Here is a 13,899-nt window from a genome sequence, read left to right as displayed (position 1 = left end):
TTTCCAAACCATTAGAAGCTTCAGTAAACATTTTGGGGTTAGAACTCAAAGTGTTACTGTTCAAATAGGACATGTAGTTCCTTGAGGCATCTTCAAGATTGCCTAATGCAAGGTAGCAACTGTATTTATACAGATAAAAAAAGGTAAACTTAATAGCCATTTAAGGAGGAAAGAAGATGATCATAGAAAATATATGCAATTGAAGTTGCAGAGTCAACAATCCCTGCCAAATCAACAGGTGCAATACAATATGATCAGATGTCTGCCATTTAATGTTAACTGGTGATTACCTGAAATGGTCTGCCTGATCAGATGTCGCTGCCATATAGTATGAATGATATGTTGTGAACTAGTAATCCTACCATAAGAATGGAGTGCCTTTGTTTAGTTACTACTGCACAATCCATTTTAGTTCATCTCTGTTCATTCATCATATGCCTAAATCATTTATGTTGGCAATGGGAGAACTCTGAGACCTGCAGCATTGACCCCTTCTATCTGAATTATCTAGCTAGTTTACTAATGATGAGCATCAGAAGTAACAGGAGATGTTTTCAAATCAGTTCCGTTCAGTTGATTATCAATTGCGTATTTGTGACCATGTCTATCAATTGAAGTACTACTGTATTCCTCCAGTGAACTATGTTATTGTTTGAACTGAAACATAGTGGTCATTGTTTGTTTCCTGCAGGGACAAAGATCCACATCCATCTGGTGGTTTCATGAACTACTTCAGAAATCAGCCACACAACTTTCATTTGGTTGGTCAACCTATTCACAACAGCCCTTTGAATAAACTGTCCACCAACAATGATGCAAGTTCACAGCCTGAAGTAGAAATACTTGACAATGACAATGTTAGGACTGAGAAGAGGATCCTATGGACAGAGGAAGAGGATCTTAGATTGATGAGCGCTTGGATAGAACATTCAACAGACTCTACCTGTGGAGCCGATAAGGGTGGTAACCAGTATTGGGGTGAGGTTGTTGAATCCTACAACAAGACTACCCCACCACTTCGAAAGAGAAATCTGAAGCAATGCAAGGATAGATGGCACAAGATTAATAGGTGGACAGACCTCTTTGAATGTGCTTATGTAAAGGCTCGTAGAGTATTTACAAGTGGATATTCCGATCAAATGTGGATTGATGCAGCCCACAAGTTCTATGTGGAGGACAACAAAGATGCAAAACTAGGACCCTTTGTTGGGATTGAGGTTTGGAAAATTTGTCGAGAAGTGTCAAAGTGGAAAACATACAATGAAGAGCTGAGGAATGCACGTAAAAGGAAATCATTTCACCTTGAAGAAGAAAGGGATCAGGGAAGTGATGAAAGTTTGGAAGAGATGCCAAATCGACCAATGGGTCAGAAGGCAGCTAAAAAGGCAGCTCTAGCAGCAAAAGGCAAGTCAAAAGGCTCCAGCAGCGATGATGGTAACTCAAAGGAATCTGCTATTGATCTAGATAAATTAGGTAGGTTTAGCAAAATTCAGGAGGAAACAAATGCAAACCGTATGAAGATATTGGAACTGCAACAGAAGCTATCATCTGAGAAGCTTGAGACCACAAAAGTTGCCCATCTTACTGCACAAGAGACCAAAGAGGGAAAGAAGCTTGAGAAAGAATCAAAGATGATGGAGGCTTATAACAGCCTCATCTTACAAGATACAAGTTCAATGTCTGATGTGGAAAAGGCGGAGCGAGTTGCTGCCATGAAGTGTCTTAGGAAGGCCCTTTTTCCTGAAAGTGACTGAACAGGTAACTTGAGCAATCTGAGTTGAATCTGAGCGCTATCTGAGTTGAATGAGAATGCTATTTGAATCTGAATGCTATATGAGTATGTTAACCATTATTCTTTATTAATTGTGACTGAACATTTATTCTTGAAAGTGACTGAACCATTTATTCTTTATTCTGATTTTATTTCCATTGGTATTGTTTGAAGGTACTGCAGGCGAGTGCCTATGCTAGAAGCCTAGAACAGAAGGGATGCAGAACCTGGGAAGAGTTTGAGCAACCTGTCATCTGAGTGCTATCTACTATTTACCTGAATTTTATGTACTAGTGAACATGCCATTTCAATTGAATGTTACCTGATTTAGATTAATGTTGTAAGAATCTTTGCTGAGAGGTCATGGCCTGATGGAACATTTGCTATGAGTGCACTAGAGTCATATGTCATCTCCTTTAGAGCACATGGACATGTATCTTTTTATTTTCTGTCAGAAAGGGTGAAGGTCTTCTAGCGCACATGGACATGTATCTGAGTGTGAATCTGAATCTAAATGTGAATGTGCTATCTAAATATGAATCGATGAGCTATCTGAATGTGAATGTGTAATCTGAATGTGAACATGTCATCCGAATGTGAATGTGCACCTATCTGAATGTGAATGTGTTATCTAAATGTGAACATGTCATTTGAATGTGAATATACACCGTACAGATGTTCACCGCATACTATAAAATGGCACCAGTCCACCACAGACCAGATCACCGCATACCAGTTCATTTTCCACTCTAGATAGTTCCTATGGAGCAAGTTGAGGTGCAACATGCCCAGGACTTTGATCCTGCAGAGGTGTTCACCGTAGAAGATATGCTAGCGGAGGATGAAATCTTAGAAGATATGATACAAGAGGAATTGAAGGCCTACATCGATGGAGAAGCATCAGCAGTATCTCGCCGTCGCCGACAAACTGGACCGCGCAGGTACATATCGAGGAATCGAGAAGCAGCTCATGATGATCTTGTCGCTAATTACTTCTCTGCAAATCCTATCTACACCGATGAGATGTTCCGTAGGAGATTTAGGATGAATAGGCCATTGTTCTTACGTATCGTGCATGCACTCAGTGATTGGTCTCCTTATTTCACCCAAAGATCCGATGCTACTGGTAGGAATGGACTTTCACCGCTTCAAAAGTGTACCGCGGCTATCAGGATGCTAGCTTATGGAAGCTCGGCTGATCAACTTGATGAGGTGTTAAAGATAGCTGCAAGCACTTGTTTGGAGATTTTGGGAAAATTTGCTGAAGGGGTGATTGAAACATTCGGTGAAGAATATCTCCGCCCTCCAAGAAGCGATGAACTGGAAAAAATATTAGTAGAAAATGAGGCTCGTGGTTTTCCAGGAATGTTGGGAAGCATCGATTGTATGCATTGGGCATGGAAGAATTGTCCGAAAGGTTGGGCAGGCATGTTCACACGTGGTGATAAAGGCGTTCCTACTATGATCCTTGAAGCGGTGGCAACTCGGGATCTTCGTATATGGCATGCTTTCTTTGGTACCGCCGGGTCTCAGAATGACATAAACGTTCTAAACAAGTCACCACTGTTCATTCAAACAATAAAAGGGGAAGCTCCTGCCGTACACTATAATGTAAATGGTACACAATATGACATGGGTTATTATCTTGCTGATAAAATATATCCAGAATGGGCAGTATTTGTGAAGACAGTGACGGCCCCTCAGTTGGCGGAAGACAAATTATTTTCATTGATGCAAGAAGGGGCGAGGAAAGATGTCGAGTGCGCATTTGGTGTGCTGCAATCACGCTTTGATATTGTTCGTCGACCAGCAAGGTTATGGAAGCAGGGGGACGTTATCAACATAATGCAAGCTTGTGTTATCCTTCACAATATGATAGTGGAAGATGAGAAGGATTCAATTAGAGAAGTCTTGGATTTGAATGAGAATCCAAGTGCGACGATAGTGCTCCCACCTGAAGTGCGTACAAGCGACAACCCTAATCCTACCTTCGCAGAGGTACTTCGTAGAAATTCCACTATCAAAGCTCGACCAATACATAGGAAACTCAAGAAGGATCTAATCGAGCACATATGGCAACGCTACGGAAACAAAGGAAATTAGATAAAAGACGTTGCATCTATATGAAATATAATTATTATATTGATGATTTTTAAAAATATTGTAATCATGTTGCTCTTATTTATCCTTGATATATTTTCTACCAAATAGCCACATAATGGTATACAAAAATTTATTTATAGTTGATCCTAGCTACATGCAAAGCATTAAACAGTATAGAGACGGACCCCCTGTCTGTGGATTGTATGATCTGTCTTTATACCTATCTGTATGATAGATTCGAGGCCCTTAGAGACGAACACCTATCTGTGGGTTGTACATGCCCTAAGCGCTTCTACGTTCTTGATGAGGAACCCTTTGCATATATTCAAGATGAGAATTACCTTGACGAACTCAGGCCTAAAACATTTCTAGCTTGTATAGTTGAATTAACGTGAGAATGATAAATTGTAGCGTGATCTGCCAATGATGAAACGGTAAGCTTGAGATGACTTGTGAATGTGAAGTGAATTGTGGTGTGAATTTCTGCTCTCTTTTTTTTTTGCACGGCGATGTTTAATTTGCATCAGTCGCGGTGCTTTCCAGATGTCGATTAATTGTTTAACCACCTGCGTATATCGTTATCGAATCTATAAACAGTGCTCCACTTTTTTTCAGCAAATCAATCCCCACAGCTGGAACGCTCAGGATAAACATGAACACAAGCACGAAAGCCACGACATGCCACATGCATGCTTGCATTGTAACATTCCTCAACAAATTTCTGATGCTGGAAACACAGTTAATTACCACACGAAACATTGCGAAAGCAAAACATCCGTACACCATTTATAAGAATTAAACAAGGCATGCATCCATCGGAGTGTAAAAAACACAAAGAAGTAACAACACATCCACCCCCATACAAATACACTCACAACGCCGACGATGATCGCCGCCGTCGCCTGAGATCGGTGATCTAGTAGTACCCGAGCTGGGTGATCTTGACGTTGAGGTGCCTCTGCGCGAAGGCGAAGAGCCGGGCGACCTCGTCGTCCCCGGCGACGCCGCCGTCGTGGTTGGCGTCGGCGGCGCGCACCCCGCCCCTCGCCTTCCACCACGCGAACCACACGTTGAGGCTCCGCAGCGCGTGCTGGAGCTCCTCCCGGCTGATCCGCCCGTCGCTGTCGGCGTCGAACTGCGCCAGCCACGCCCGGAACTCCTCCACCGTCGGCTCCCCCTGCGGCAGCGCCCGGTACCGCATGAACGCCATGGCTCCCTAGCTCTAACAACCGACCGGGCGGCGCCGCCGCTGCTTGCCTTGCCTGTGTAACGCTAGCTCTAGCTGCTTCGCTTGGCTTTTGGTGAGTGAAGAAGGCGACTGATGAGATAGTGAAGTGATGATGAGGATGGCCAGAAGTGGCGCACGGTTCCTATATATACCCGGCTGGTCAGGAGGCTGTGCACGGGCACGGCGGCGCTGGGGTTTTTACGGCTCGGTTACCGCACGTTTTCCACGGGCGCGCGTTAGGCTGGCCGTGTTGAACTTTGGGTGGGGTTTATTTTTAAATTTTAATTAGGTGAATTTGAAAAATAATGGAGCGACCAGTAGTGGCTAGACTACTGTTAGATGCTGCTAGCTTGCCTTTGGCTTTTGGGCTTTATTTTCCGAGGGGAATAATCGGTGGTGCAGCTTAAAAGCTGCTGCCTTCTTTATTAGGGTAGGATAGATGCGGTACTATTACATTATCGCATATGTATAATCAAGAAACGGAAGCAGCAAAGAGGATGAACGATCAAACTTCGAGAATCCAAAATATACTTGATAAAATTTTAGCAAGTACACTGCTTCGAGGTTGTTTGGTTCACATCCAGCTTCGCAAAGCAGGAGTATCTTTTTGGGGGGTCAAAGTGCAAGCACACAGTTTTCGGATGGCCAAAATCAGCTGGGTACAAGCACTAGCTAGCTTTACATCTGGTAGCCATGAGCTGATTATTGGCCAAATGTCTTAAAAAAAATGACAGGCCACACCGCCACACAGACCCTATATTGCTCTCAAGTATTATTTTGTCAGTTGTGCTGGCCTGGTGGAGACGAATTATACGTAACATAGACGTGTCGATCTAAGAAACGGACCAAACGGCACATACCGACAAGGTAACAAGCCAGATAAAACCTACCGGTGTACTACCGATCGTGGAATGTTGCGTACATGTATTACTTTCAGCTTGTTAATTAGTTGCTGTTATAGGAGTATAAGCGAACTGATTAAGTTTGCAGTGCTAGAACCTATGTCCAGCTATTTTTTTACTGTTCAACTCAACAATGGTGTTTGTATTTTCGGCTAATTATTTCTTAAGTGGTAGATAACATGTTCGTCGACAACGAAACGATTATGGTGAATTCATCAATCTCAAAGCCTCTCTAAAGTTAGGTATTCAAAAGTTAGGGAGTGAATGTACATGCATGTGTATTTGCGTTGTGCTTTGAAAAACTTATTACTGTTATGTAAGACTATATGCAGTTTTCACAAGAAAATGGTATTAGTACGTTCCTCTCAATTTACTACAGGTGTATCCGAAAAAAGAACTGCAAGTGACAGTTTGGGTTGACTGATAAAGATATTTTTCCTGTCCAAGAGGTGCAATCTTCGGTGCCTATTTGGCCATCAGATTTCCCCTGAGCAATGATAATGCATATCATGATCTAGGTTCTCTGATGGACCGCTGCTTTTTCCTTTGCGTGCTTCTACAAAATATTCACAGGTGTACGTGCTCGTATGACAAAATTTTACGCCATTGGTGTTTGTTTAAGAAAAGCTCCGGAATTGATCCTACAAAAGCCTCTGAACTCCAAGATTCTTTGTTCCAAATACGCGGCAAAAATCATTGATTGATGGAGAATCAGATTCTTCTGGTAGGCTTTCGCAGGCATTCGTGGACCAGAACAATCTGTTCCTCGCAAGTGTCAGTTGTTTATGCTTGTAGAGCACATCAACATGTTCTCTACCTGGGTACCGGCACAATGTTAAACACATTTGCAGTAGACCACAACAGTGGTGGTTATTTCCATCTGTGATCCGTCCATTGTAAAAATATGGACGCGTCATGACTAATGAGTTCAGTTTGCGAGTAGTGTACAGAAACGTCGTCTGGAACGTCTGAGAGTTCAAAAAGAGCACCTGGGCAGGCCCATACATGTGCTGCCAACGCTGGCCAAGTGTGGCCAGTACATAAGTTCGTATTCCATCTGTCGAGGAAATTGGAACATGTTGAAAATAAAGCAAATTTACTTTCTTCTTTTCGTTTTTCTTCGAACATCCAGCAAAACGTCTAAAAGTTCAGATCCAGCTTCCCCGACCCCACAAGGCATGTTCAATCCTGGAGAATTTGCCATTTTCAAAAGTAGATATGATTCCCGATATCATCTTATGGCTTCAAAATATCAATATAAGACAATCTTATCAGAAAGATATGGAGGAAAAAGCTAGCACAACCTACAGAGATGCATAATGCATTGGTTGATGCGTCAGCAACTCTGCAAGTCATTTCTAGAAATTCTCTGCAACTGCAACCAACACCCCCAACACAGCTAGACCTAAGCATGACCACTGCCATTGCTCATTGGGATGCTTCAGATCTTCAAAAATGTGTTATCTACTTCACGAGCATTGCAATAAAACTTTCCCCAGAACGTCATTCCACGGACTGACCATGGCACGGTCTAAACTCTAAAGAGTAGGTGCAAAGGAATGCTCATGCAGACTTTTTTTGGAAGAAATGGAAAATATACCAACTCCAGCTTGTACAGTTCGAGTCCAAGGTGGACGCGTGCACGATGGCCCATCTTGACCATCGAACAAGCATTTGATCCCATTCAAATTCAATAATTTCAGAAAAGTGATGAGGAAGGAGCTTCACAAACTATCCAAACACTCGTAATTTAAACAGTTAAAAAGCAGAGGAAGACATACAAACGTCTTCTTTGGCACCCCTGTATTTGTTTAAGCTACATATGAGGTGAATAATAGTCAGTAACAGCACTAAACAGAAAACAGTGGCCAGAGACGATACCAAGGCACCAAGCAAAAAAAGATCAGTAGTAAGATGCTAACAGCAGCTATGATAGGTAAAATGATGGAGAAAAAAGATTTTCAGATAATTAGATTTGATGAACATGAGAATTAGAGGAAACTACAAAGGCATAATAATCATTCCCTTCGCTATTCATTGTTAGTATGCACCTTACAACCCACCTAAAACCTATGTCCACGATCTCATTTCTAATACACACTCATATGATATACAAAGCATATGCACATTCTCTCGCCAAGCGGTGCAAAAGGAAAATAGAAACAATTCAAGGGAACTTACATAGGTGAAATCTTGCTCAGAGTTATCATTAGATACCTTGCCTCCAATATATACACAAAATTCTCAACTCCTGCAACAAACTATAGTCTTGAACGTCTGAAGTACTTGATGGGATTGAACGGGCCAAGTTGCCGGGCTGAAGCGAATGTTGGCCGCCCATTTGAGGATACTGTCGGCTTGATGTCCCATCCTTCAACATTCTTCGGAACACAAACATCAAACAGGATCTGGCCAAGGACTCCTTTAGGCTCCATGCTGGGTGGATGGGATAAGTGGCGCCTCTGGTCTTCAATCAGAGAACCTGGTTCCCTAGACTCGTCATGATCCTTCGAACTTGGCAGGAAGAAGTGATCACTAGGACTGTTGGCAACCCTTCTTAAGCTCTCATTTGAATTTGCTGCCGCATTGTGTAGACTGCAGACTGAATGCGCTATCTTGTATTCCCGATCACCTGCCATATTTGAGTCATACAGCTGGCTTCGGTGGCAGAAGGTAATGAGAGCTTTCTTCAGCATATCATTTACAGCTGTCCTGTATTCAGCTTCATGTGAATTGTAATGACCTACAAGTAATCAGGAAAAGTAATCTGATATATCTGGCAGCAGAGCAAAGAAGAAAATATCAAGGCTTCGAGTTGACCCACATATTTACAATGGAAGACTGTAGGTACTGCAATGTTGTGCCCTAAGGTTATAGTGTAAATGTAACCATTAATGTGTAGACTGTAGAGATACAAGGCATGCGTGCAAATCTCCCTCCCACTTGCCCATCCCATGAAATTTATGAGTAAACTTCAATATTAATATTCTGTCTCTTAAGAAACTAGTACCAGAGGAATCCAGGTTTACGAGCATGTGGTTGAAGTCAACCTTATAACAAGATTGAGTATAAATAGATCATTATTGATTGCTCATGCACGTGATAAATATGTGACTTGTATATGTCTCAATAAGATGTAATGAGAATTTATTGTGGGATTAACAACTGTTCCTGGATAGAAGCTCATTGGTTTCATTCAAATTCAAGCTACAAACAACATCCTAACATCATGACCTATTCATCAGCAACAGCGAAGATAAAAACAGAACATACCAACATGTTGGGAATCGCTCCATTTCATAAGTTTAACATCTGTGCCTAGTTCAATCAGACGCCTCGCAAAACCACAGATAACATGGCTTGGAGCGAGATTATCATCTTCTGAGCAAAATATAAGAACAGGACCCAATCCCTGCATGAACAGTAATGAAAATGTCAAATGAACGCTGAGAATGGTATATGCCAAGTATCACAGGTAAAACCAAACTTACTGCTGATGAGTATAGTGTGTGCCAGTACTCTGCACGCTGAGCTTCAATTCTGCTTGGGAAGAGAGTATCCATGCCAGATGCCAAAGCCTTTGCCATCCATGAACGTAATACGGATGACTGAAATGAATTTCCAACTGCAGACTTTTGGAGAAACTGGGTGCCCACATCACTGGTAAATTCTACAGGGCTAGAGTCATAAATTTGCCCGCAGATGCAGTTTCTCACTAACCGATAGTCCTTCTGCACAGTGGAAATTTATGCCAAAACACTCTTAACATTTTAGCCAAGAAATACTAAGCAGTATCCCAAATCGCTAGTATCCGCCCAATGGTGAACCACACATATATTAAATAAATAAACATACACATTGAATATTTATCTCAAGACAAATCCATGATGACAACTGACAAATACAATGATGATGATGGACTTCACAAAATCAACCATTACTGCTGATACAAATCATGAACAAACTACTACATACAACTATACAAGTTTAAGACACAAACAGGAAGTATAGAGTTGGCATTTAAGGAAGGGCGAAGCAAAAATGATAGATTGCCGCAACAAACAACTGGAATAAACTATCACCTAGAAGTACCTAATCCATATGACCTTTAACACAAATTAGTTTCCATGCAAATCTTAAAGCAATTCGAGTAAGATTTTTTCATAGGTTCCAATATCTTTGCCTCCTTGTGATTAAGATAAATGTATGCATAATTGAAGGAAAAGAGTGGAAAGGCATGGCATGGCATACCATGGTCGCATCCCCTTCGCATCTTCCATCTAGTAACTGCAAAGTCCAAGAGTTCGGTCATTTCAACGGTCACGGTGTTTTGAAAAAAGGACAGATGGTGCCGAATGATTGTATTTACGAATAGCTGCTATTCTGCTAAGGTCAAACCATTAAAAAGTTTAGCTATAACACACGCACCTGAATAACCTTATACATGCATCCCTTAGAGCCACCAGAAAAGGAAGCAAGAACGGTTGGCAGAGGCTTTACTTTCAGTTCCTGAAACACCAATATTCCACGTTATTTCAAGGGGGAATTATGAGCCTAGTGAAAAAGCAATCAAGTTAAATGATGATTTTCTAGATTCAGGACTCCCATTTCCCAACAACTTAAACAAATATTCCAGCAATATCAGAAGTATATCAAGGAAAAACATGCAAGTAGTTCAGTTCTCAATCAGCAGTAAGGTAACCGAGAGCCAGACGTGGCGGTGTTGAAGGATAGTACAAAGCAATGTAACATAATAAGATAAAAAAGCATACATTTAAACTATAACATGTTTACATTCTGAGGATTCGACATCTACAGATTTTCTGTGTAATCGACAGGTTGGGTATGAATGACAACAAGGAGTCAAAAGAGACATTGCCAAGTGCATCACACAACAGTTCGAATGAAGGGAACTGCCTAATAGGCTATTACAGTACTGTTACTGGCAAAAAAAACAAGAAGCGTGTAATGTGACTTCACCACCCTTGAACAGACATTTATTCATTTTATCTACAGTGGTATTGGCGAGCACAATGATAAGGAAGAGGAAAACACTTACCTTAACCAGCTCACTAATAATACCAGTTGCCAGTGATGTTGCTTTCTCAGAGAGATATCTGGAAGAAGAAAGGAATTAGTACAGTACCATAACATGATTTATAAAGGGACCCAATAGTGCACATGACCCCAGGGAAATATTACACGTTAACATGTACATATAAGATTTAAGTAAGGTGCAGAACACAACATTACTAAAACGTGAAAGGCCCCTATCCATCTATCTAACATATAATTGTTAAAAAAATCCCTAACGGATACAGTTTCCAGCTCTGACAGTAAATAAAAATTATGCCAATATAATTCCAGTACCTTTAACACTTATCTGATTTGACAACTAGCATGCTAGTGCTATTCAATAAAACTTGTTCCCCTGTGTTCAAATTACTCCAAAAAAACTAAAAAGCTTCCAGCTGCACATAGTTCAAGAAACAAAAACGTATGGATGGACCCGCTACATATTGAATCCATACGTATATTGTCAAAGGATAAAAGTAAACAAAAGTTGCACACGTTGGATCAATGCTAAGAACTTGGCTGAAGCCAAACAAAAAAAACCTAAAACTTAACTGAAGGAATGATAACATTATGGAACATTCTGTGTGGATGTAATTCGCTTTACGTCCTAAAAGTGGTCACTGAAAATTATGCCAACCTTGAACTTCCCGAAACCAAACACTTTACTGTCCATAATTACTAGCTTAACTAAAACACCCAAGCCAAATAGAAATACAAACAGGAAAGCTAACTAACATGACTCCAATACAAACAATAATAGAGTAGAAATTGCACAGATGCTATGATAGTTCTTTTAGAAAAAGGAAATACTAGGACAGTTAACACCCAGTGATGAATCATCCAGAAGGGAGCGACCAAACTCAACACAGCTCAGGTAAGTGCCATGCCCAACCAATCCGCACTCCGCAAATTATCATAAACGGTTAAACCTAAATCCTACTGCCTCACGATTTCATCAGACACAAACTAGCAAGCAACCTCTGAAATTAGACCTAAGCGTAGCTATAACCGCACACGCAGGCCATGATAGAAGCTACAACCTACAAGCGGGCGCCCTCCACAAGACCAACCGAGTAACCCGCGCGGCCGAATCGAACCCACTAGCAGAAGCGAAGCGAAGGAAGTGCGCGAGAGGGGGGAGCGGCAGCGGCACTCACAGCGCGACGAGGTCGGGGTGGCAGACGAGGCACCGCCACCCGAGCGAGGCGTAGAGCTCGACGAACGGCCGCAGCTGCGCCTCGTCGCTCCACACCCACGCGAAGACCACCGCGACGCCCCTCGCCTGCCCCGGCGGCGCCGATTCCGGCGCCCAGTAGAACCGCCCGCCGCAGCCGGGCCACATGGCCGCCGTCGCCTCAGCACCTGCTCCGCTACTTCCGCCGAGGAGAGGGGAATCGGAGCAAGGGTTTGCGCTGTTTCACTCGCTTCTGGTGGCGATGGAGGGAGGTGGGGTGGGGGGAGGAGGAGGAGACGGGGACGGGGACGGGGTGGGTCGCTTGCTCGCTTCGGCGTTTTGGTTCGTCGCGGATTTTATTTTTCCGTTTTTTTTACTTGCGAGTATTTATCGACCGGCCTTTTTTAGGTTTGTATAGGAGTTTGCTTGTGCGCCGTGCGTGGGGAAATTTTGAGTTGTTAATTTGAGTGGCCGGTGGTCAAGGCTAACATGCGGGGCTAGTATAAAGATTGTTTCTCTGTACGTCAGTTAAAGTTGAACGCAGTTAAAGTTCAAAATATTTGATTTTGAAAAAGTTTAAACCTAGCTATATTCTTAGGATGAAAGGAATATTGATTTACTTCTTTCGTAAAAGAAACTATTGATATTGCATCATGCTACTGACGAAATATTTTAAAATTGTGCCATGATGTTCAATTTGTAATGAGGTTTTCTAGGTTAAGTCATTTGGTTCAATACTGCTAAAAGGTTTTACTAGGCTGTGCCAATTGGCACGACCAAATTATAACTCCCTCCAATGCTTTCTTGAGATTATTTTACAATAAATTCATATGGATATTTTTTTCCAAAATAGCAATTTTGCCACCAATCAACAATACAATCTATAGAGTCTTATGGATGGGTCCATTAGCATTTTATTCCAGCATTTTACTAAGAAAAATCCAAAGAGGTGGTACAAGATGACCACGACTGAAATCCAAATCCATACAGAAACTGAAAGTGAAGTAAGGAAGAACCTGCTGCATGATATAAATTAATAGACTTGTACTCAACGCGTGTTATCTCTTCAACTTGACGTTTTAAAATCTTGACCCCTACACCGAACTTGTTATCTTTTTTTTTAAACGAAACTTGTTATCTTGACACCCCCCACGTGCAGATGTTTGGGCCAAATCCAAGTTCCCTGGTCAGACGGTCCTGCGAGTCATCAAAGTTGGTTGTGCACTTGTGCGTCAGCTTTGGGAAATTTCACACGCATATGCAATGCCATTATTCAGCTCAGCTCATGTCCTGCCTGTCCATGCTTGCTTCTGAATTCACGTTAATCCTTTTGTTGACATTTTCTGGTCAATACACCAAATACGCTAGATCGCACGATCGTCAAAACGCTCCTCGCATGGCTCCTGCCCTTGGCCGGTCAGACCGGTCACAGGAGCCAGACCGGTTTGCACAGGGGCAACGTGAAAAACCTAAGGTCACCACCCCGTGAGGGATCCTGTCAGAGATGATGCGTCTAGAGTTGCTCTGAGATTGGCAAGCCACTCAGAACCTTCTCAACCGCTGTCGAGACGAAAGAGGAAAGGAAGAGGTTGAAAAAGATTAGGGTACAGAGATAAAAGTAAAGTAAATATTTTGTTCGATTGGG

At 42.1% G+C, this 13,899-nt stretch overlaps 3 protein-coding genes across 3 annotated transcripts; 1 reads left to right on the top strand and 2 right to left on the bottom strand.

Annotated features, from left to right (window-relative positions):
* Positions 1-548: 548 nt before the first annotated feature.
* LOC101765414 (glutathione S-transferase T3-like) lies at positions 549-2,069 on the top strand. The gene is made up of 3 exons (XM_004966710.2): positions 549-616; positions 692-1,758; positions 1,946-2,069. Exons 1-2 carry the CDS (start codon positions 549-551, stop codon positions 1,752-1,754), a joined length of 1,131 nt encoding a protein of 376 aa, XP_004966767.1. The 3' UTR covers positions 1,755-1,758; positions 1,946-2,069.
* A 2,484-nt stretch (positions 2,070-4,553) lies between these two features.
* On the bottom strand, positions 4,554-5,205 carry LOC101772020. The gene has a single exon (XM_004964837.2). It carries the CDS (start codon positions 5,082-5,084, stop codon positions 4,791-4,793), a length of 294 nt encoding a protein of 97 aa, XP_004964894.1. The 5' UTR covers positions 5,085-5,205; the 3' UTR covers positions 4,554-4,790.
* Positions 5,206-7,949: 2,744 nt separating this feature from the next.
* On the bottom strand, positions 7,950-12,577 carry LOC101771616. The gene is made up of 7 exons (XM_004964836.3): positions 12,238-12,577; positions 11,064-11,121; positions 10,433-10,513; positions 10,256-10,291; positions 9,496-9,735; positions 9,278-9,416; positions 7,950-8,747 (listed from the first exon to the last, which is right to left on the bottom strand). The coding sequence occupies exons 1-7, from the start codon at positions 12,420-12,422 to the stop codon at positions 8,266-8,268; spliced, it is 1,221 nt and encodes a 406-aa protein (XP_004964893.1). The 5' UTR covers positions 12,423-12,577; the 3' UTR covers positions 7,950-8,265.
* Between the last annotated feature and the right edge of the window lie 1,322 nt (positions 12,578-13,899).

The sequence above is a fragment of the Setaria italica genome, chromosome IV, assembly GCF_000263155.2.
Source record: "Setaria italica strain Yugu1 chromosome IV, Setaria_italica_v2.0, whole genome shotgun sequence".
In the NCBI taxonomy this organism is placed as follows: Eukaryota; Viridiplantae; Streptophyta; class Magnoliopsida; order Poales; family Poaceae; genus Setaria; species Setaria italica.
Note: the sequence above shows the minus strand (reverse complement) of the source record. Positions and strands in the feature narration are given on the sequence as shown.